The following is a 25,198-nucleotide window of genomic DNA, read 5'->3' as shown; positions in this document are numbered from 1 at the left end:
AGATGGTGAAGGGAAGGACTGTGAAGTAAGTGTCAGCCAGGGATCACACGTGGAGACATCAAACTCACAGTCTTTTTATCCCAAGACCCCAACATAGCAACGGGTACAGGTTGAGGTAGTAGGTCCTTTCTGCCAGGTCCGAGGTAGCTGGATGTAGTCTGGTAGTAGCTCACAGCCCAGGGTCGGAGATGGAAGTTGGCTGCTTGGGAAAGCTCTGTGTAGAGATGTAGAACTGCAGGTCTGATGGAGGGAGTAGCCAAATAATAAGGAATAAATAGGCCGAACATAAGAGACTTGACCTGAAACCACCTAGATTGCTATAATAGAGTTGGCCGGTTACCACTGACTAGGGATCAGACAGATGTTAAGGTTCGTAATGCCCTACTGAATGGGCCGTTACATAACAGTCTGTAAAGCTGCAGCATGGAGGGCTTGGGTAAAGCCCCTCCAGAGCCCTTCTGGCTCATTAGCATAATTTTAAACATTGATTTTAGAAGGAAGGAGACTGTGGATAACAAATATGGCTATGTATGGATCTATATGGCTATATGGATCTATGGCTGGTGCCCCTGGTTTATTATGATGGATTTTGATGGTAGTTTTCCAAAGGGGCGCCAAAGGGGCAAGATACTGTGAAATCATTTTATTGTAGTGATAAGGCAGCATTATTCCTGTGCACCAGTAGAAATATAGGGGCACAATTACTTACCCGTCCCGATTCCCGAGGTGCGTTGTCTGACGAGGATTCGGGTCTTCCGCGATTCACTAAGATCGTGCGTCCAATTTCTTGAATGTGTCGCTTCCCCCACTCAGGTCAGCTGGAGTTCACCATCTTCTTCCCGCTGCATGTGAGTGCATGGCTTGCAACACAATTTCATTGTTAAATTCTACGGTTTGTCGGGTTGTCCGATGTCCACACCCCCCGATTTGTGTCGCATGCAAGCCGGCGCCGATGCGCCACAGTCCGATCACGTGCGCCAAAAACCCGGGGCAATTCAGCGCAAAATGGAAAAAAATTGCGAAACCCGACGAAAATGCGGTGTTCGGACCCTTAGTAAATGTGCCCCATAATCTCTATTCCCAGTGCTCCAGATCTCTTGGCACCGGGGATCATATTCAATTTTATCTTTTTCTTTTCACCCATAGTTCCTAAAATATCTTTGAAGTTTACCAATACCATAACATCACAGTTTTTTTCCAAAGTCTTTGATGCATCCAAGTGTGTCTATGCATAATATAACCAGTGGAATTTTTTTTTGGGGGGGGAGAGGGGCTGAACATTCATTTTTTCATCAACAATTTATATATATGTATAATTGTCACGGGTGCTCATATGACACATGTCCCAGGTTGCAGGCACACCCGTGTCCCTGTGCCCCTGGATCGTGTCTACAGCCTCACTTACCTTCCCTGGCTCCAGTGGCGGTCCTCGGCGTGTGCATCCCCGTCTCCTAGTGCACGCACGCCGGCTCGGTAGGATTTAAAGGGCCAGCGTGCTGATAATTAGCGCTGGCCTGCAGCCTGCCCTGATAAATTGCCAGCCTCTTCCTGTGTCCCTGCCAGATCCCTGTTCCTTAATTACAGACGTTTTTCCATATGCAAATGATTCTTCTAACTTCTCTCTTCTATCTGTGACTCTTCTCTCTCTCATGCTGGCAGTGAACCACGCCCACTTATTCTGACTGACAGCTCTGTGTCTCTTCAAATCACTGTTCTGCCTCCTTGTACTTAGGGATCGTCTGCTAATATAATAATATGCTAATCTGATAGTATTCTACTAAAGACATATAAAGCTCTATGTACAGATAGGGATATAATGGGGGTCATCTACTAAGGGCCCGATTCGCATTTTCCCGATGTGTTACCCGAATATTTCCGATTTGCGCCGATTTCCCCTGTATTGCCCCGGGATTTTGGCGCACGCGATCGGATTGTGTCACATCCGGCATGCACGCGACGGAAATCGGGGGGCGTGGCCGAGCGAAAACCCGACGGATTCGGAAAAACCGCCGCATTTAAAACAATAAAAGTGTCGATTGGGACGCGCTTACCTTCACTTGGTCCGGCTCGGTGAAGTTGAGTGCGTTCAGATGCTTTTTAGCGCAGCAGCGCCACCTGGTGGACGGCGGAGGAACTACATTGATGAATCCCGTCCGGACCCGAATCCACCGCAGAGAACGCGCCGCTGGATCGCGAACGGACCGGGCAAGTAAATCTGCCCCATTGTGTCATTTTTTTTACATGGTGCCTTGATTTACATTCATGACATGTGACCAGTGACATCATCGCAGGTCCTTTAGCCTTCTAACAATAGCAAACTGTATGTGATTACATGAAATCACAGCAGCCGACATGGGGGGTGGAGAGGAGTAGAAGTCCATGGAGGCTGCTGTGACTTCATGTTTTCAGATACATGCATGGTGTACAGTTTGCTATTATTAAGAGACTAAAGTACCTGAGATGATGTCACTCTGGTCACATGACATGAACTGTGACCAGTAAGGAGGCATAAGGCATGGGGAGGATTAGATGGGAGGGGCCGGTCGAGCAGGACACGCCCCCTCTGATGCCAGGGAATATAAGATAAAAGGTGATTTCTGTGGATGTAAGCAAAACTATTTTTAGCTAAAAGAAGGATGTCAGTCAGTGAATAGAGCTCAAAAGGAACCTGTCACTGGCTGTATATGTGCAAATGTGGTGAAGGTTCCCTTTAAATTCATATATCTGTAATCACATTTTTTTTAAATAAACTATTTTAGTCATATATTTATGTGTACATTTATACACTTCTGCCCTTCTGTTTTTTGGGGGGAGAATTTTGCATAAATATACCATCTAGCCGCATAGAAGAAATTGCATAACAATCACATGTAAATGTTAGTATCACGCAGCTTCTGATGTGAATGTGGCCGTCTCATCTGATCACGGTAGATGATTCTGTGCTGCATTACACCCGTTGATTTTCATGGGTAATGTGTAATACTCTAAATTCCCGGCGGAGGTGCTGTAGAAAAATTGACCGCTTACTACAAGATTTTCTACACTTCAGGGAGGAGCAGATAGGGGACACAATGAGGCTCATTTACTTACCCGGTCCTGTTGCTATGCCGCGGAGCGTTGTCCGACGAGGATTCGGGTCTGCTGCGATTCACTAACATTGTGCGCCCGAGTTCCTGCATCGTTGCTTCTGCGCCGAGGTCCGCCGGAGTTCACCTGTTTCTTCCCGGTACATGTGAGTGCTAATCTTGCGACACATTTCCTTTTTTAAATTCCGCGATTTTTCTGAATCCGTCAGGTTGTCCGACGGCCACGCCCCCCGCCACAATCCGATCACGTGCGCCAAAAACCCGGGGCTATTTGGCGCAAAACGGAAATATTCGGGAAACCCGACGAAAGTGCGGCGTTCGGACCCTTAGTAAATGAGTCCCATTGTGATCAGACGGACCTTTCATAAAAGAGAACAGGCTGTTATGCAATGGTCCATTCACTAGAAACATCTGAAGGATCAGTCACCAGTAAGGATGAATTACATTCTAAACAATTCAGTTTAAGCACCATATTTCCTTTACTGTGCTGGCACCCAAATATTTTGAACCCATTCATACCTAACTTGACATTCTATTTTTTAGTCACCCCTTTAATTTTATCTAAAAGGAACATGTCAGCAGCATTTACCCTGTGAAACTATTAGACCCCCCCTCCCAGGTAGTGTATGAAATGAAGGATAATTTAAAGATTTCTTTTTTACATCTTAAAAGAACATGTTGAATTTAAATTCTTACTCCCATCATGCTCCAGTATATTTACTCTGGGAGGAGCTCTCTCTTCTCTCTTTGCTGCCCTCTGTTGACAAATGGACTAAGATGTAAGGAAGTAAGCAATCTTAGGCAAAAAAATATTGATTGACACTTTTCAAGCTCATTCAACTATAGTATATTTTTTTAACAGGCTAACACTTCAGAGAATTATGCGTATGTAAGGGCAGTAGCGGATTATAGGTTGTTTGGACCCAAGCCTTATAGGGACCCATGGTCACCCAAACCACTCAATAAATGTTATACTGAGAAGGACCTTCACCCACAAAATCATCAGACATATGTTTCTACTCTAAATACACAATGTACACAAAAACCATTTCAGGACCATTGAACGTCCTCCAAAGGTTTTGAAACTGCAGATTGAAAGCTGGCAGAATGGACACCTCCTCCGTATACCCAGAAGCTGATCCTGGTACCATAGGAAGTGATCCCAGACTTGCAGGGTCTATAATATTCATACAGCCCAGGACCCATAGTCTTAATTCGCCCCTGCATAAGGGTTGTCTGTTGGTGGCTCTTGGGCGACTTTGTGGTTCTCTGGGTGTTGGTCCTTTTGAAGGAGGAAGGAAATCCATGACGCATGTGTCACCTGGACTGTGGGAAAGATAGGAGGGGAGGCTTCTTGCACCTTGAGGGCCCAGGATAAGTGGTTTAATAGAGTTTTCCCCACAAGACAACAGTGGAGCATGTGCAATTTTGAGGACACAGATTAGCTGGTGACGTCACAGACCTCCTGATTCTTCAGACATGGGGTCAGAGAGCATCAATGAGAGAGAGCGAGATCAACAAAAAGAACCCCACCCTCCATGATAGAAGTGCGGACGCTTTGCTACCCCGGTCCAGTGCCAAGAATAGACAAAAACCGTCACGGCAGAGGCAAACTGTGTGACGTCTTCCTATGACTACGTCATTGACAAGTAACTTCTCGGAACTGAGTGTGTTCTCAGACTTCCATTATCCAACTGTTCAGCGGCCATCCCCCTGTTCCATTACCGTTCAGCAGCACTTTATAGTCTGCACCTTTGTCTAATCACATAGGAGAAGTGTCATAGTTATTGTAATCTTATGGAAGGGTCATATTAGAACCTTCACCATGTAACATGAGTATATACTATCCCTCTGGCACTGATATAGTTATTATTGGGTAGCTATTCCGTGACGGGGTGGATTATTTGCTCCCATATAATGGATGACTAAGCAGCGTCCTCCTGCAGACATTTCAAGGTTTATCTCTGGCACGGAATGAGTTATAAAGCAGCTGTTTAGCTTCTCCCTGGCAGGGAAGAGGTTACAGCGAGCCGGCAGTCTCTGCATTGCAGGTAGTATGTGGAGCAGCCTCAGTGCATCAGACAGAACATTCTGTGCATAACTAACAACCTGATCCAGACACATCCACACACTGCCAACAGACGGATAAACGCTCAATGCTCTCTGACCAGTTTCCCGCTAGGCATCACCTGCTGGCATCTCCCTGGCACAGGGCACATTCAGCCTGCTGAAGGGTGGCTACCATGCACCCATTGACAGATTGGCACAGAGAACAGCCACCGGCAGTCCAAAAGCTTGTGCTAGCCAAAGAATGACCAGATTATACACAATTCTAGTATAGAGAGGCTGCTGGGGTGGACTGTCCTTCATCAGTTGTCACAGGGCACATTAACTGTGACATGGCAGCTTAATCGATGCCACTAAATGTATCTCTGTGCTGAAAAACATCAACCCTGAGCCCGAGGGGGTACATGATGACAAACCCAGTGATGGTCCACGCAGCTATTACACCATATGAGAGATAAAAATTGTGTCTCCACACAATATTATGCCCAATTATGTTCCCCAACAGTCAACAATCAGCTGACATAGTGGCCCCTACAAGGTATCATGCCCACCACAGTTTGATGTCCCTTTATAGCCCTTAAACTTCAAAGTGCCCTCTCTTGTGTCTGCCACACTGTATATTGCCCCCCAGCAGCCTCTTACTTTAGAATACCCCCTATTGTGTCCCCCATGATGTTTAATACCCTCTCTTGCTCCACCACATAGTATAATGCCCCCTCTTGTGTCCCCAACACTGTATAATGCCCCCTCTTTTGTCCCCCACACTGTAAAATGACCCGTCTGGTGCCCCCCACACTGTATATTGCGCCACCTGGTGTCCCCCACACTGTATAATACTCCCTCTTGTATACCTCTTCTTGTATACCTCACTGTATAAATCCAAAACTGTTTAATGAGCCCCCTTGTAGCCTCTTACGGTAGAATAACCCCTCATCATTGTGTCCCCCATGATATATAATGTCCCCTCTTCTGTCCCCCACACTGTATAATGTGCCCTCTTGTATGCCTCACAATGTATGATGCCCCCCAGTAGCACCCTAATGCACCCTCTTGTATCCCCAAGACTGCATAATGCCCCCTCTTGTGGCCTCCACACTGGATAATACTCCCACTTATGACCCCCACACTGTGTAATGCTCACACATATTGATCCCTAAACCCCCATTGTTCCAGGAAGAAAAAAGCAATACTCACCTCACCCCATGCTACCATAGCTGCTCAATGCATTATGCTGTTAGTGGTTTAGTTCAGAGGTGTGTATTACTACAGCAGATGCGTCATAAAGTGAGCGGAGGAGCAGGTAGCTGATGCCTCCGTCTGATCCCTGGATACGGCTGTTACCACCAGAGGCTCCCCAACCCTCACCCATGGATTCATCCTACAGACACTGAGGGGTTTCCCCAGGGAGAACCAGTACCACAGCCTCTGCCTCCATATTTCTTGCACACACCACCTGCTGGGGACCTGCCAGGCTGTAGGACAACGCTCCGGTCCCCATACCAAGCACCGTGACACTAGCGTGCATAGGCCGCAACCGCCAGCCACTCCGGTGTTCTGGGCCCCGGCTGCCTCCAGGCCACCAAGAAAAGGCTAGGCCCTGGTGGGGGATGTTGCCCTTCCCTATAAATAATAGTAGATAGAGCTGAGCTCTACATATCGCCTGCTTGCCGCCTAGGACTACAGGACAGCATTGGAAATCCAGGACTTTGGCTGCAACTTCAATCTGGAATGTTTGGGAGGCATCTGATATGATTGAGGAATTTCCCCTGGTGACTGATTCATTTGTTGCTAAAGGTTCCTATGTGTCTGACCGTGGCACACTCCGCCATGTATTCATGTATATTGGGGCAACATTTGGCCAACAAACTGTACATCCAAAATGAACAATTTTTCTAGAAACAGCGCCACTAATGTCTACAGGTTGTGTCTGGTATTGCAATAGGCAATACCATTGAACATTGAATGATGATGAATCTTACAAAATATCCGGAGTTTCCTAAAATTTACCACCCAAAAGGCTGATTGCTATAGACAATTCTGCTGTATTGCAAAGCTGGCCTGACAGGGTGAATGACTAACAGATTAGGAGTGTGGGGGCGGCTACGTTCAGGTAATGATTTCATTATTACTCGGACTGATTTCACACACCTTGTGGAGCAGATACATTTCACCTTATGTAGCACACTTACCTCATCACTCGTGCTGTGTAACCTCATTCCAGCTCCTCATGGGCTTCTCTAAGGGACTGACCTCAATTTTGGGTTATAAAAAGCTGTGTTATAGGTGGGGTCGTAAAGGACGAAGGAAGGGCATGTTTACTAGTGCTAATAGAGGTGAAAATAGAAAGAAGAAGCTAAAGATAGACAGAAAGATGGGGCATAGATAGAAAAATAGATATAATAATAAGAAGATAGAAAAATAGATATACAGTTAGATAGAGATATAGATAAGGATATGAAATGAGAGATAGATAGATATGAGATAGATATATATGAGATAGATAGATATGGGATAGATAGATAGTCTTTTTCAAGCCCTCCCAGTGAGTCGAAACGTTGCTGTACTTTGCTGTACCTTAAAAAAGCATGGAATAAAGAAAACCACTTTTTTCATGTTACAATTGGAGTGCTGCCTACTCTCTTGCTACATATCATCGAGGGATCCGTGGCCCGGTCCTTGTGTGCCTGCACCCACCACCGTTTACTTCCATTGGTGTGCCGTTTTTCACTTTCCTGAAGTAGAAAGATAGATAGATGATAGATAGATAGATAGATAGATAGATAGATAGATAGATAGATAGATAGATAGATATGTAGATAAAAGATACATATGACAGATAGATAGATAGATAGATAGATAGATATGAGATAGATAGATAGATAGATAGATAGATATGAGATAGATAGATAGATAGATAGATATGAGATAGATAGATAGATATGAGATAGATAGATAGATAGATAGATATGAGATAGATAGATAGATATGAGATAGATAGATAGATAGATAGATAGATATGAGATAGATAGATAGATAGATAGATAGTGGCAATTGATTTAGATTATACACGTTGGGTGTAGCGAGCACACCGCTAGTGGTTCTAGTGGTCCAAACACTGCCCGTATTGTAGCACATCCGCTCATCTTCCTATGGAGATGGGAGGGGGCCCTTATAAAGCAAATGTGGATTTAGCCTAACCTAACGGAAAAATTAACAAAACAACATAGGACATTTATCTTATTAATATTATTATTAACAGATCCATGTTTAGAGGTCTTAAGGGGGTTATTTAATTGGAGCATCTATGAGCATATCAAAGGGGTGGCACTGATATTGTAAAATGCGTACCACCCAACACGTTTTTACCTGAGCCACATCTTTTGAAGCCTCCACGAAATCATATCTTGAATTATTGGCTTATGACTAATTGGGTACACATGGTAGCACGCAACAACATACAACAGTACTACAACATCGGTGCCATTCCTCGTGGATTAAGTCTATTCTGTAGCAGAGGAGATTGTCATAAATCCGTTGATGTAACGATCCTCATTGCTTTCTACGTAGAAGGACATTATATTTGCCTGATAAGGCATTTTGCCCTGCGCAGTCATGGTCCGCACATTGCTGAGGTCACCATAAGTGCTAATCAGTCAGGCATGAAATTAAAGCCGGCTACAACGCCGCTGGCAGGGGGCACAACGCTGGAATCGATTGATGGGCATTAGCCAATAGGAAGTGGGATGTCATGTGGGGGCCGCGCACTGACTTATTGCTGCCTAGTGTTGGCTGTGCTGGCAGCAGGCTCTCAGCATCTTGTCACTTGGTATCACAACCTGGGGGCTGAGCGCTCATAACTGCAATTTCGGCACAATGCTCCGTCCAAAGAAGCAAAAAATAAAGATGAGTCATTGCTGTTACATAGTCGTCAGTTGACCTAATCTCTCGGGACTCTCACATATTTGGAACAATTTTTCCCTGGAAATCTCCCAGTTTTCTAGGTACTGAGTGAACCCTATTTATATGTTAGTGTTCAAGTCAACTGGACCTTTTTTTTTTTTACTTTATGGTCTAATATTTAATGCAAACTTTGGCAACTTTACCCTTATTGTGTTATTGTATTGTCTCTTTGTACATGAACACCCTAAGTCAGTGATGGTGAACCTTTTGGAGACAGAGTGCCCAAACTACAGCCAATATCCATTTACATGTCACAAAGTGCCAACATGACAATTTAAGTAGTAACTTATTGATCCCTGATCTATCTCAAGTTTCAATCGTATTGGTGGCCTGAGTTCACCAATACAATAGAAAGATGATGGAGAAATTTGGATTGTAACTTCCCTCCAGGGTCCCCTGAAGAGAAAGAATCAGAGGACCCAAAGAAGGTGCTCCAACAATAATCCATCTCTATCCACATTTTCTCGCTCCTCCTGTAGTCCTGTCAGCTAAGGATGTTGCTTTAAAATGGCGCTGAGCATGGCATATGGACTTGGACCACAGGAGGAAGCTTTGAGTCCCGTCTGGCAAACTGTTGGAGTGAAGGCCTGGGTGCCCACAGAAAGGGCTCAGAGTGCCACCACTGGCACCCATGCCATAGGTTCGCCACCACTGCCTTAAGTAATGGTGAAGCAAACACATCAAAGTTATTCCAATGCTACGACTATATAGCAGCCTTTTAGTGATATCTTTCTTGTTATAGGATTTATATTAGAGTAAAATGTAAAGTTACATAGAGTTGTAGAGTAGAATGTACAGTTACAGGTAAAGTCGTCTATGACTTTAGTTGTTTATATTTCTTATATTTTCCTTCTGGCCCTCAATACCATTTTCCAATTTGCAAAACAGACATCTTTAGCTTCTAACTTTTCCAGCAGACAACACAATGGGGCACATTTACTTACCCGGCCCTGCACCCGATATCCTGCATGTGTTGCTTCCCCGCTGAGGTCCGCCGGAGTTCACCTTCTTCTTCCTGGTGCATGTAAGTGCATGTTTTGCAACACAATTTAAGTTTTAAATCGCACGTTCAGTCTGAATCAGTCGGGTTGTCCGACAACCCCCAATTTGTGTCGCAAGAAAGTCGGCACGATTGCGCCAAAATCCGATCGCGTGCGCCAAAACCCCCTGTTAAATACAGCGCTAATCGGAAATAGTCGTGAAACCCGAAGGAAATGCGGTGTGCGGACCCATAATAAATGCGCCACTTCTTTCCGATCTTACGCAACACCCGGTGCAAATGCTACCCCCTATTCTGTGTCTTTAAATGCCCACTTGTCCCACTGATATATTTGCTCTGTAACTTGTCATCCAAAAACGCCCTATATTATGTTGTCATAATTTTAATTACCTTAAAATACAGCCACAGATCTGCCACACAGACAGAACCCCTAAAAACGGACATGTCCATTGCTGTCCGCAAAAAAAAAAGTTGACGTGTGGTATCCGTGTTCAGTCCATATTGTATCCGCATCCTTTTTTTTCTCATCCGTATGTCATCTATTTTTTTCACATTGGCAAAAAAAGGGAATGGTTTTCCAATGTATTTTCTGCCCAGCTGGTTGTCATCCATGTGCCATCCATGACGTCCATTTTTTTTTTTTTGTCGGATCTATTGACTTCTATGAAGGCCGTGGTCATTATGTGAGAAAGAATGCAATTTTTTTTCTCACAGTCTGCACATCCGTGAAAAAAAGTACATGTGAACAGACCCATAGAAGTCAATGGGTCAGTATGATATCCGCAAAAAAAACTAATAGCAAAAACCCCCATCTATCTATGAGCCCTTTGTTAGTGCCCCTAAAAATAAGATTGCTGGGCTGATTATGCCCCCAGATAGTAACCTCACAACCCACAGTAATTGTCTCATTTAGTCTCCTGCCAAGTCATAACAAAAATGACACAATTTTAAATTAAATCCCGTGGTTTGTCCGAATCTGTCAGATCGCCCGTCCCCCGATTTGTGTCGCATGAAAGCCGGCGCAGCTGCGCCAATATCCGATCGTGGGCCCAAAACTCCTTTCGAATCCCTGTCCCAACAGCGCAAAACGGAAATCGTCGGGATGTCTGACGGAAGTGTGGTCCGCGGGGCCCTTAGTAAGCCCAGCTAAGTCAACTCTAACAGAGAAGTTCCCGAATCTTCGAAAGTTCCTATATTGGTACATTCTCCATTGATCTAATGAAGGCAATTAAATAGCCCCGTCCTTCTTTGGCCAATCTGGCGTTAGGGGTAGGTTGAGATATTCCCATCCGCATTCAATGGTTGCTGATTTCCTAAGGAGCTGGCCAAGCTATTTTGACTTGTCAAATGGTGTATTATTACCCACAGCTTATTGTGTTATTCTAAAATAGAGAACATTTTCATTCTTCTCATGTACACGAGCATATTTTTCCTATGTCTGCAAAATATGGGTCATTTGGCCACTTGGTTTCTGAGGGCCCGGGTATCAACAGTATTTTACTTGATTGTGAGCCGTACGGCCACCAAAAAATGGTCCAAATGTCGCACTCTATGTCGTTTTGCAGATCAGCAAAAATAAATGGGAGGATGGTAAGAGATGTCCGTAGCTTGTCCCAATCCCTCGGAATGTCACATGATTGTGTTACCTAGCAACTGACCTGCATACTGAAGGCACACGGATGGCCCCAATATATGAAAAGTGGTGCAACTTGCCTTTGTGCAGTTTGCCTTACTAGGTTGCGCCAGATAATTCAATAGTGGCGCAGGGTGTTCAATTATCGGCTATGGAAAGTGTGGACAGACCTTTTTGTTTCTTGGTGCACTTTCATTATGCAGCGTACACCAGAATTGTGTCCAGGGGCAGTAATAAATGGGCTATAAACTAGGGGGTAGATGGGTCCGATATTGACTAGATGTCCGCATTGGAGGTCTTAGTGTTGTGTGAACCAGAGAGCCCTAATCAAAATTCAACTACAAACAGTGTGGTGCACTTGAAAGTTTTCGCCTAAAATATTGTCATTTTGTATTCATGAATTTGTAGGAAATTTGTGTCCCATTGATACGCTCTTGGGCTGCACTCACACGACCATTGGGGGCGTATATATAGGGCCGTAAGCTTGCGGCCTTATTTACGTCCCCCATAGGCCGGAATGGGCACTGTACTGCTCCGTACACGGGGAAAAGAAAGGACATGTGCGGCGTGTATCTCTACGGAGAGGGGAGGGGTCATCCTCCTTCTCTCCATGGACCGGACAGCTACAGCCCGGCGGACATACTTTGGTGTAAATGCAGCCTTAGACGATGTATCTGGTGATCTTCCACAGTAAGAATTAGTACAGTAAGAGATGATTATGATCAGCCAAACACTTTTATGGTCAACCTCTCCCAAACCATAAATATGCGCACTTGGCTCAGTCGAGAAGACGTGTTTTCTGACAGACATCTATGGTTGTGGGTTACCATATCTCCTTCAAGAGTAAAGGGGTCGTTTTAAATATAACTAACTATATAGTAGATGTTAGAACACATTGGATGGTCATGTGATGTGTATGGCCACCTCCAGACTCCAAAACATACTGGAAGGTTGTTTAGATTGTGAGCCCCATGGGGACAGGGACCAATTTGACAAGCTTTGTGCAGCGCTGCGTAATCTGTAGGTGCTATATAAATAAAGAATTATTATAAAGAATTATTATTATTATTATTATTATTATTATTATTATTAAGGATAGGATTAAATATTTCATTTAGATAGCCTTACAGTCACTGCACATTTCAGGACACTCGAGCCATTTTGTGTATACAGCTCCTCTGCAGGAGGTTCCTCAGAATCAGAGACTACTCAGCGGGTACTGCCACAATTTGTATGGGTGGTATTGGCACCTTTTGTGGGGCACAGCTATGTGGAGTATATTTACATTGTCATTACATTCAGAGAATGCACAAGTGGCGAGTAATCACTTACCCGAGCGAAACTTACCCGAGCCCTAGGTCCTGGGAGTCTTTAGATAACCAGGGATTTTAAAAAGTTTAAAGTTTATGTTTTAAGAAGGGTATTGAACGCTTAGTGGGCGCTTTAACATTTACCTAACTTACATGTTAATTACTAGTTGTTATACATTTGTGACATTATTGTATTGTACATTGGCATACAAGGGAAATTGTATATATTGGGCTGATGATGGTAACAAATCCGACATAAATCTGGGATTTATATTTGATGCCTATCAATAAGTGAACATTCTCTTTACAATACTCACACACAAGTTCCTCATATGGAGTTAAATGTTGCTAAAAACTCCTCCTAATCCACAGTTATCTGAATGTTATCTGCCACTATGGCAAAGAATCCCATCTAGGCAGTGGAAAACTTATGCCAAGTCCTTGAAAAGGTTACATAGGGGTTAAAAAACATGGCTGCTTTGTTCCAAAAAACACACGCGATGAACGACACGTGTTACTGCACCCTTACAGCCTGAAACATGACTCCTGCCAGATGTCTTACAGCCTAAAACATGACACCAGCCAGTTGTCTTACACCCTAAAACATGACACCTGCCAGTTGTCTTACAGCCTCAAAACATGACACCAGCCAGTTATCTTACAGCCTAAAACATGACACCAGCCAGTTATCTTACAGCCTGAAACATGACACCAGCCAGTTGTCTTACAGCCTGAAACATGACACCAGCCAGTTGTCTTACACCTAAAACACGACACCAGCCAGGTGTCTTACAGCCTGAAACATGAAACCAGCCAGTTGTCTTACAGCCTGAAACATGACACCAGCCAGTTGTCTTACAGCCTGAAACATGACACCAGCCAGTTATCCTACAGCCTGAAACATGACACCAGCCAGTTGTCTTACAGCCTGAAACATGACACCAGCCAGTTGTCTTACAGCCTGAAACACGACACCAGCCAGTTGTCTTACAGCCTAAAACATGACACCAGCCAGTTGTCTTACAGCCTGAAACATGAAACCAGCCAGTTGTCTTACAGCCTGAAACATGACACCAGCCAGTTGTCTTACAGCCTGAAACATGACACCAGCCAGTTGCCTTACAGCCTGAAACATGACACCAGATTGTTGTCTTACAGCCTGAAACATGACACCAGCCAGTTGTCTTACAGCCTGAAACATGACACCAACCAGAGTAGACAAACGCAATGTAACATTTTAAAAACGCATGTGTTCTGACACAATGCACATGTTTTGACGCATCTAAAATGCCATGTGTGAATGCAGCCTAAAAGGGACATGCCCTATGCTTTTTCACACCTGGCTACCTACTGCCTGCAGTCCCTAGACCTACGGCTATATGCCTACAGGCTGTCAAAACCTGAAAATGACAGTGAGGAGGATTTGGGTGGACATGGCTGAGCTCCTGAATTTTAATATGGATTAATTTTGCAGAAGTAATTTGTGGTTTCGCCATGACATCAAGTTCAGGTAGCGCTAGATGGAGCCTATGATCCAATTCCCTTTCCTACCTATGAAGTGTTAATGCTTAACACTGGGGGCTATTATGTGCCTCATGTGAAACCTGCAGGAGTTTCCAAAGTAACTCTGCGGTCTTTGTGGTAGTTTGATGGGGCCGACATCTTTAATGGCGAGTCCATGGGTCATGCAGGTTGGGTATTAATTTACAACATATGAGAAGCAATTCAGAGTATATAAGTCTAGGTGATGCTACAATTGTCCCCTTATCTCTTTTGTATATAACTATTTAGAAATATTCGTAAAATTAGTAAAAAAAAAAAGCCTGATACCTCCTATCTTCACAACATCCCCTTCAATTATTTCAGATCTTCTGCCTCCACTATCTATTCTGCTCAGTAGAAATTCTTCTGGTACAAAGCGTCCGCCCTATTCTGGAATGAACAAGAATACGTTCTGTTGTCTTGTGTATTTATAGCTGCTCTTTAAAGTTTGAACAATGCAGATCTTGGTGCACAGTAATCTGCTTAGAGCCCCCCGTGCTAACCTGAGCTGTCTCTTCTCACCCTACAGATCACCAGAAACTAGAGAGAGAAGCCCGGATATGCCGCCTGTTAAAGCACCCAAATATTGGTAAGACCCTTATAACCTATTTATGGATTGCTAAATCTACAACATAAGGTGGAGAATTCAAGTGGACTGATTTCGAAGTTTTGGTGGCATAATGTAGAGATGCCAAGTCTGGATCATGACATCTTCATTGCCTCCTTAGATGCACATCTATCATCATATACACCACCGGAATAGACAAATATCCCCACCTACAGAGGAGTTGAATTTCCTAAATGTCAAGGTCATTATGTAGTTCTATGTGAATATATCCTAAAATAGCTGTATTTCAAGCTCATCTCATAAATTGTATATATGCTTAAATGGGTATTCCCATCTGGGCAATCACATTTAATTTACTTCATTTGCCATGTATAAATATTTCTTCAATTAGATGTTATTAAAAAATGTTATAAAAAAAAATTCCTGAGAAGATAATTTCTCATAAATGTAGCCATGTTGTCTCTTAGAAACAAGATAGCTTTCTTGGATACGACCACCCCGCACTCTGGCAGCGGTTGCCAGACATGCGCTATTGAGCCCTGCCTGACCATCTGGACTAAGCATTCATTACCACAGGACGGTTGTGGGACATACAGGAACTCTCGGACATTTCATATACAAAAGCCTTTTGTTTCTTTGTGCAATCTCTCCAGCAGAGGTGGACATATCCAAGGACATAGTCTTGTTTCTAAGGGACAACATGACTACATTTATGAGAAATTATGTTCACACAGGTACATTTTTTTAATAACATCTAATTGAAAAAATGTTTATAAATGGCAGATTAATGAAATTGAATGTGAATGCATAGACGAGAATACCCCTTTAAGCACAAAATTAACAATTGAAATGGGATAATTGAAAAAGAACACTGACCAAAATTAAAGACCACTTTCAGAAACCTGCTAGTTATTGGTGTTAATCTGATTTCCTTCATTATTTAACAAGCCATATTTTACTAATGTCCAGCATTACAGTTTTCATTGACTTTGCAAAAATGGCGTGCCGTTCCAAAGTGACTGAAACCATCCGGCAGCAGATTGTCCAGATAAAGGGCAAAGGGTTGTCCCTATCAACCATAGCAAGATAAGTCATTTTAAGTCTGTAGTTTCTAGAATATTTACATCTTTACAACATCACAAACCCATTCAAGTCCCCCACAAAGGCTGGTCGCCTTTGAAAGACAAATGCAAGAGAGGACAGGATAACGTGGAGAATCTGCATGGGTAATTGTTTCAACACTGTAGCTGGAATTGCTCACCAGTTCAACACTGAACAGGGTAAGGATCTGTCTCATCATACAGTGTCACCAGGTTTAAGAGCATTTGGACTGAAAGCCCACTCTACAGGGACCAAAGCTCTCATTAGCAGAAAGAATCAAAAGCCTAGACTCACCTTTGCTAAGTAGCATGTCGTGTGGACAGAGAAGTGGTGCACAATTCATTTTAGCGATGAAAGCAAGTTTAATTTGTTTGGATCTGATGAGAAACATTGTGGATCATTTATCTTTATTTTTTTATGTCTTTTTGCGACTTTTCTGGGCACATTGCAATTTCAGGGACTTTTTGAAAAGTGCACTGAAGTCAGTGGGACATTTGTTTATTGTCAGTAAGACACTTTTATCTTCTATTACAGATGTCCTAAATGTCTCAAATGACATTTATCTTTCCAAATTGTCTAAAAGTTTGGTGCAAAAAACTCCAGCCCAAACCATGCTTAAGAAAAGCTTAGAAAATGGAAAGAAGTGACTTGAGACATTTGTGTGACATTTTTGAGACATTTGTAACAAATGTTGCAAAAAGTGGTCTGGGGAAAAAAACCTCCATTTAACACAAGAAAAAAGTGATATTGATTACCAAAGTAGCGATTGGAAAAAAGACAGGCGAAAAGATAAGTAAGATAAATGACCCCCATTATGTTTGTCAAAAAGACTGAACCCAAAGTGTGTAAAGAAGTCAGTGTAGGAGGTGGTAGAGGAAGTGTCTTGGTTGGCGAATGTTTTCTGCAGCAGTAGTTTGACCTCTCAGCTACATGGGAATGAGAGAATGAGAGAATTTAATTTTCCTGCAGGACAATTCCCCCTGTCACACAGCAATACGAGTAAAGTACGTCCTTGAAACAGAAAACATTGAACCAATAAGATGGCCACAGCCCAGATTCTTAATCTAAATCCAATAGAAAAACTCTGCTAGATTTGCATCTGAATTTGAAACGATTTGAATCTGTGCAGTGCTGCATAATCTGTGTGTGCTATATAAATAAAGGAATTATAAAAAAAAACCCAAACAGACATAAGATAAATGACCCCCCATTATGTTTGTCAAAAAGACTGAACCCAAAGTGTGTAAAGAAGTCAGTGAAGGAGGTGGTGAAGGAAGTGTCATGGTTTGGCAAATGTTTTCTGCAGTAGTAGTTTGACCTCTCAGCTACATGGGAATGAGAGAATGAGAGAATTTAATTTTCCTGCAGGACAATTCCCCCTGTCCCACAGCAATATGGTTATAGTATGTCCTTGAAACAGAAAACATTGAACAAATTATATGGCCAAAAACCCCACAACAGTCACAGAACTGTGGAAGAGACTGGAAGAAGAACCGACCCAAATCCCAGCAGAGCAACGAGACTAGTGATGTCCTGTGGCTGGTGCTGAAGTCATTCATAGCAAAGTCCTGAGCACTTCCTACTGATTGGTGGAACCTTCCGAAAACTTAGTTAGAATCTTTCTCTCTGCTACAGTCATTGCTGTTCTCTAATTATGATCAGCACGTTTTTTGCTAAATAAAGGTTTTATGTTAAATACTTTGGTAATTTTGTAAAACGCTCTTCTGCAAGCATTGTGACCCATTCTAAAAAATCTTTCAAAAGGTTGATCAACAGAGATTTTATCATTTCTGAAAAAAATCAAGTGATTATATTTTGATCTCCAGTGTATGTATGGGGCTTGTTGCTTTACACAAGCAATGTTTTTTTCTTTCTAGTGCAGTGAAATATCCGCCATCATAGCTCATAAGAAAAATATGGCATCTTTCTTCCAAAAACAGTGTTACCTCTGTCTGCACATTGGGGGTCATTTACTAAGGGCCCGAATGGCGTTTTTACGGTGGTTTACCCAAACAAAAACCCGACGGATACGGAGAAACTGACGCATTTAAAAAAAAAAAGTGTTGCTGGACACGCGCTTACCTGCACCCAGCAATGGATCGTGAACTCCGGCGAACCTCGGCGGACTTCAGCGCAGCAGCGACACCTGGTGGATGTCTGAGGAACTGCCTTAGTGAATCACCGGAAGACCCGAATCCACCGCAGAGAACTCGCCGCTGGATCGCGACTGGACCGGGTAAGTAAATCTGCCCCATTATGTATGACATTGCAGCTAGGTCTCATTCACTTTAATGGAGCTGACCTGCAATACCAGGTACAAACCATGGACAGGTGTGGAGCTGTTTCTGGAATAAAGCAGCCTTGCTTTTTTTTAACCAATTTAAAGGGGTACAAAACAAAGACTCTCCATTTGAAGGGGTGTCCCGGAGGTTAAAAAACACAGTTACTTTCTTCTAAAAACCTGACCATGGGTGGTGTGTGGTATTGCAACTAAGCTCTATTCATTTCTATTCGGATGAGCTGCAGTACCGGCACTGACCACATGTGGTGCTGTCTATGGAAGAGAGAAGCCATGTTTTTTAACCTCCTTTAAGGTTGGGGGCACAATAATAACAGTTGTATTTACTCGGTTTCTAAATATCTCTTCTCTTCCCTCTTTTAGTACGCCTCCATGACAGTATATCAGAAGAAGGCTTCCACTATCTCATTTTTGATCTGTAAGTCAACAGTTAATTTCTTCGTTATCACTTCCATTTAATAAAACAAAAGTGTGAGTTATTCTTAGAAATGGACCATTCTCCCCAATGTACATGAATGGGATCTTTGGATGTGCGTCGGCCGTTGTTTCTACATTTTGCGCACTTCTCCATTCACCGCGTGCATCAGCCGACTGCCCGAGCCACAAGAGACAGAGCAGGTCCTACTCCAGTCTTTTATTATTGTCATAGGTGTGTGGGCAGTGCTCGCTCACATATCAGTAGGGATGACAGGTGCACTATAATTTTTCTGTATATCAGTAGGGATCATAGGTGCCCTATAATAATACACCAGTAGGGATGAAATGTGCACTATAATCATAAATCAGTACGGATGACAGGTGCAATATAATCATATATCAGTAAGGATCATAGGTGTCCTAAAATCATATATCAGTAGGGATGACAGGTGCACTATAATCATATACCAGTAGGGATGACAGGTGCACTATAATCATATACCAGTAGGGATGACAGGTGCATTATTATCATATATCAGTAAGGATCATAGGTGTCCTAAAATCATATATCAGTAGGGATGACAGCTGCACTATATTCATATATCAGTAGGGATGACAGGTGCACTATATTCATATATCAGTAGGGATGACAGCTGCACTATATTCATATATCAGTAGGGATGACAGCTGCACTATATTCATATATCAGTAGGGATGACAGCTGCACTATATTCATATACTAGTAGGGATGACAGGTGCACTATATTCATATACTAGTAGGGATGACAGGTGCACTATATTCATATATCAGTAGGGATGACAGGTGCATTATTATCATATACCAGTAGGGATGACAGCTGCACTATATTCATATATCAGTAGGGATGACAGCTGCACTATATTCATATATCAGTAGGGATGACAGGTGCACTATATTCATATATCAGTAGGGATGACAGGTGCACTATATTCATATATCAGTAGGGATGACAGGTGCACTATATTCATATACTAGTAGGGATGACAGGTGCACTATATTCATATATCAGTAGGGATGACAGGTGCATTATTATCATATACCAGTAGGGATGACAGGTGCACTATAATCATATACCAGTAGGGATGACAGGTGCACTGTAATAATAAATCAGTAGGGATCATAGGTGTCCTATAATCATATACCAGTAGAGATGACAGATGCACTATAATCATATATCAGGAGGGGTGAGAGGTGCATTATAATAATATATATGTTGGAGTGATAGGTGCACTATAATCATATACCAGTAGGGATGACAGGTGCACTATAATAATAAATCAGTAGGGATCATAGTTGTCCTATAATCATATACCAGTAGGGATGACAGGTGCACTATATTCATATATCAGTAGGGATGACAGGTGCACTATATTCATATATCAGTAGGGATGACAGGTGCACTATAATCATATACCAGTAGGGATGACAGGTGCACTATAATAATAAATCAGTAGGGATCATAGGTGTCCTATAATCATATACCAGTAGAGATGACAGGTGCACTATAATCATATATCAGGAGGGGTGAGAGGTGCATTATAATAATATATATGTTGGAGTGATAGGTGCACTATGATAAGGGGGGATAACGGATGCAGTATAATCATATATACTGATATACCATAAACATTAGGGGGGACATTAATCCTAGATTTCTTAGACTGTTTCTAGCGGGGTTTATAATCTGGCGCAGTTCGTTAATTTGGCTCTTTTTTGCAACATTTTCTGGCGCACGGCAAAGTCCGGCACTAAGTGGTTTTGAGTCCCTGCGCCTTATCTGACATAGTGAGTGCGTCCTATACAGATGTTTGCACGGGATCTATCACAAATTTGCGACTAAATAGACGCAAAAAAGGCGCTAAAAGGCGCCTACTCTGAGCAGGTGCACTTTAAAAAAAAATTTAATTACTGAAAACATAGGTTTTCGCTTCATTAATTAAAGATTATCTCTATGCAACATAAAAAATACTTCAGCGCAGTTTTAAAATATAAAATTTCTCCAGTAACGACTTCATCATTTTCTATAGGATCATCTCTGTGAGTGATTATTGTCTTATTCAACATATCTGAAAATATCTATCCTCCACTTATAATATCCATACTATCTATAACAGGGTTCACTATCTTATTGAACATATCTGAAAATATTATCAGACTCCATTTCCTGTACATTATAATAAAAAAGGCAAAGACTCATTTGAGCAAGAATTTGTAGATTTTTTTTCCCGACATATCTGTAACTGTAACAAACACACAACCGAGACTGAATAGAGGAAGGAGAGCAATAGGGAGGACAAGAGGTTAGAGATAACAACCAGAGAAGAACAACAAATCACTCACTATTAGATAAACACAGAGAAAGGGGAACAGACAGGAAAGTGGTGAGTGAATACAAGAGAACAGACAAACTTCACAGAATCTCTCACCACAGACAAAGAAACAAGCTACTAGAAAGTATAGATGTTCCTACAGAAGAGCCAGGGATAAGCTGCAGATACAACAATACCCAGCAAAGACTGAATGACACAACCAGTCTTAAATGAAGCCCGGCATCTTAATGAGTCTATGACTTTAGAAACCTTGAAGCGAGTGATATCATTTTAGTGGCCTAATGCATATACCATGATCCAAATTGAGGTTCCATGCTTTACTTGAGGGTGCATAACCAGGCGCAGCAGTCATAGTGGGACATCTTTTCTCCCTATGAAAGACATGCACCATAAATGGTATAGTTAAGGTCCTGGTACCGGTTTGGCTTTATGACCCAGCAGCTTTGTCGTGTACATGAAAGGGGATACATCAGGATTTCCTAGTGTATATACCAGACATGAACCACCATATGTGATCTATTAATGACATCCAGGCTACATGTTTTAGCAAACCTCCCAATGGCCTTGGATTTTAGGACCTTCATCTGGAGAAGAGCAGTTTGCCCTGCATGTTTCCACTAAAGTACCTGCTCGGAGGCAACCGGCTGGCAGGACTAAATGTGCAATGCAGGAATAAATGGGGTTGTACCAAGTTTGCATGTTATCTTCTATCTAGAGGAAAAGGGCTAAAAAGTTGATTGGTGAGGATCTGACTGCTGGAACCCCCACAATCATGGGAACAGATCTCTGAACAGAACAGTGTTCTGCTATCTTCAGTATTTCCATTTACTGTACTGTGCTTGGCACTCCTATTCAGGGGTGGATTAAGACTGCCATTACCCTGGGTGTATGATTCCTACAAGTCTGGAATCACTCCCTACATATGGTACTAGCAGGGCTGATTCTAGCATATTTGCTGCCTGAGGCGAAAACTAAAATGCTGCCCCCCCCCCTCCCTTTCAGTAGCCACATCCGTTCCATTATCCACACCAGGTTCAGTAAATGTTGAAAACGTTACTAACAATTGACATCCCCACAGGCAGGATCACTGAGGGTGCGATCACACGTTGCGTTTAACGCATGCATTTAAAAAGCCATTGCAACAGCTGAAGAAAGATCTACCTAATTAAACAGCTGTTAACACTTGCATTTACAAAACGCAAATGTTAACACTTGAGTGAACGCATGTATTAACATTGTGTTAACAACTGTTAGTGGCATCTAGTACCTTATAGATGACATTCTCTTCCATCAGGAGGACTTTATTGCGGTTTCTCCAATCCATGACGTATCACTGCTGAATTCATGGCCGGATATCTTCAGCTCCGTGCAGCATCTCCACCCGGGTCCCTAAAAATACCACTTACAGTATAAAGTCTCCTGGATAACAACACTGTGCTCCTAAATATTATATACCCCTCACAACACAACTGACCACACGCTCCACACATATAAAAGATCCCTATATATATATATTCGACTGGAATTCTAGCATGTACAGCCCCCCTCTAATATTTTCAAAATATACCCCCACCAATTAAATTATATACAGACCTGCTTAAATAAAATCTGACCCCACATATACAGCCCTCCCAGCTTTGTTATATTCTGTGCCCTATTAACAGATGCCCCTAGTTTAATTAAAATCCTGCCCCATATGCAGAATTGAACTATAAACAGTCTCCCATATAGTCCACCACCCCAGCTGAATTAGTATCTGACCCTAATATATAGCCCCCCTCTAGTTTAATTATATAGAGCCTACCATATAGTACCCCCAGTTTAATTAATATGTTGCCCCCATATTTTGATCCTCCCTCAGTTTTACTATATACAGCCTGCTATATAGCCCCCCTAGATTAATTAACTTGCCCCATACATATTCTCCCACCCTAGTTTTATTATATTCAGAACCCCCCTCACAGTATATATACATATAGCTTAAAATACAGCCACCTGTTTATTTATGTTATTTAGAGCCAAATAGAAATGCCCCATCGAGTCTATTATCCAGTTTAAAGTGTATATAAATATATATAGACCCCAGGCCCCCCTTTTAATACATCCTTTGCCAATAAAAATAATAAAACTTATACTTACATGCAGTCCATTTGCTCCCACGCAGTCTTCTCCTGGCACTCGTCCTCTCCCTGCACTCGCGGCTCCCGGCACTCGCGGCTTCCGTCTTCTCCCGGCACTCGCGGCTCCCGTCTTCTCCCGGCACTCGCGGCTCCAGTCTTCTCCTGGCTCCGCGCAGAGACACAGGCGGCGTGACGTCATCACCCGCCGCCTGTGTCACTGCATCATACGGAGCGACGCAGACAGCCGGAAAGGCGCTGCGTCGCTCGGCATATCTATCGCACCTGCCTTAAAGAGACAGGTGCGATGGATTTACCTGGTGGGCGATTAGGGCGCTAAAGGGCGCCCCAATCACCCACCATATTGTTGAAAATTTTCATCTCGCCTCATGGCAGATGCGGCCCTGGGTACTAGAATCAGCTTCTTGGAGGAATGGAGGATGTGTCCCTTCTGCTGCTTTCAATCTCAGTTTCAGAACCTTTGGAAGACCTTCAAATGTCCTGAAATGGCTCTTGTTTGGATGTGTATTGAGAGCAGGAACAGATGTACAAGGATTTAATGAGTGAAGGTCTTTCTCAGTATAAAATTTGGTGCTTTGGGTGGCCATGGGCCCCCTAGAAGGCTTGGGCCCAGGGCTACCACCCAAACCGCCTATATTATTATCCAATACTGCGGCCATTCTATTAGTGAGAATGGGAACCCCATTCTTTGGATTGCTGGGAGTCCCGATCTTAAAAACGTTGGCGATCCAACCCTCACAAATTACTTACTTATCCCCATCTTGTGCGTAGGGAATAGCATGCAGACTTGGCACAGTCCCTTAAAGCAGCCAGACATAGGTCCAGTTCTCAGGGGGCACAAATTCCCTGCTTTCCCACTTTTGTAAGAAACTTTGTAGACTTGGGAATGTTAGTGTTGGCCCCCCTGGTCACTTATGTGTAAATCCAATTCTGTTTGTGTTCTGAAAGCAGATGAATGAGGCACATGTGAGTTCCTCTGGATAATAACTAGTCCGGGGCAGACATGTCCTATAGCGATACTCAACCAGCGATGCCTAACCCTGAGTGGCGGTACAATCCCGCCGCTCCCCTGAAGGCTGTCTCTACATCTGTCTATGTGGCATCAGACAGGGCAGGGTTGCAGATGTGAGTTTGTCGTTTTGCGTAATATCTATAGGGCTGCAGGGGAACCTACAGAGTAATGGCACAAGGCACCTGTAATATTGCACTGCTACATCCATGCACCTGCAACGTGGCTCCTGATGGCCGATATCAGAGCAGGGTAATATAGCTCTCTCCATGCTGCTCTTTCTGCAGAGGATTTTGGTGCAGGCACAGAGGAGGGGGGGACGCAGCCTATAAATACACCAGGCTGTGTTTGGTGTTACAGCTCTGTGGGCGTTAGATGAAGACAAGACATGAGTGTATCTGCTATTCACTGCATCTCAATCCTCCCCTGCAGCCACCTCTGCTATTCTTGTGCTGACCTTATCCACAGCTTTAGCACCAGGCTCCCTGGCTAGGTTTGTGCTATGCCAGCGTACACCTGCCCATTGAGCACCCTCTACCTCTTATTACTAATCACATCCACTTCTTCACTTCTATCCTGCATCCTCCTCCTCCCACATGATTGTCAGTCTCCATCATGTAGACACGCACCTCTTGCTACGCCTCCGTCCTGCCATGTGCACCCCTTTGTTCTCTCCCTGTGCACATTCTGTGCCCCCA

General features: G+C 43.2%; 1 protein-coding gene across 24 annotated transcripts in view; it reads left to right on the top strand.

Annotated features, from left to right (window-relative positions):
• Window positions 1–25,198, top strand: part of CAMK2B (calcium/calmodulin dependent protein kinase II beta) — a 96,100-nt gene that overhangs the window by 30,698 nt on the left and 40,204 nt on the right. For all 24 annotated transcript variants that reach the window (XM_072149009.1, XM_072149033.1, XM_072149021.1 and 21 more), the window contains 2 exons: window positions 15,128–15,187; window positions 18,930–18,984. In XM_072149009.1, coding sequence (XP_072005110.1) covers window positions 15,128–15,187; window positions 18,930–18,984 — 115 coding nt within the window. The remainder of the gene's footprint in view (window positions 1–15,127; window positions 15,188–18,929; window positions 18,985–25,198) is intronic.

The sequence above is a fragment of the Engystomops pustulosus genome, chromosome 4 (assembly GCF_040894005.1).
Source record: "Engystomops pustulosus chromosome 4, aEngPut4.maternal, whole genome shotgun sequence".
Lineage (NCBI taxonomy): Eukaryota > Metazoa > Chordata > Amphibia > Anura > Leptodactylidae > Engystomops > Engystomops pustulosus.
This window is presented reverse-complemented; position numbering and strand designations above follow the sequence as displayed.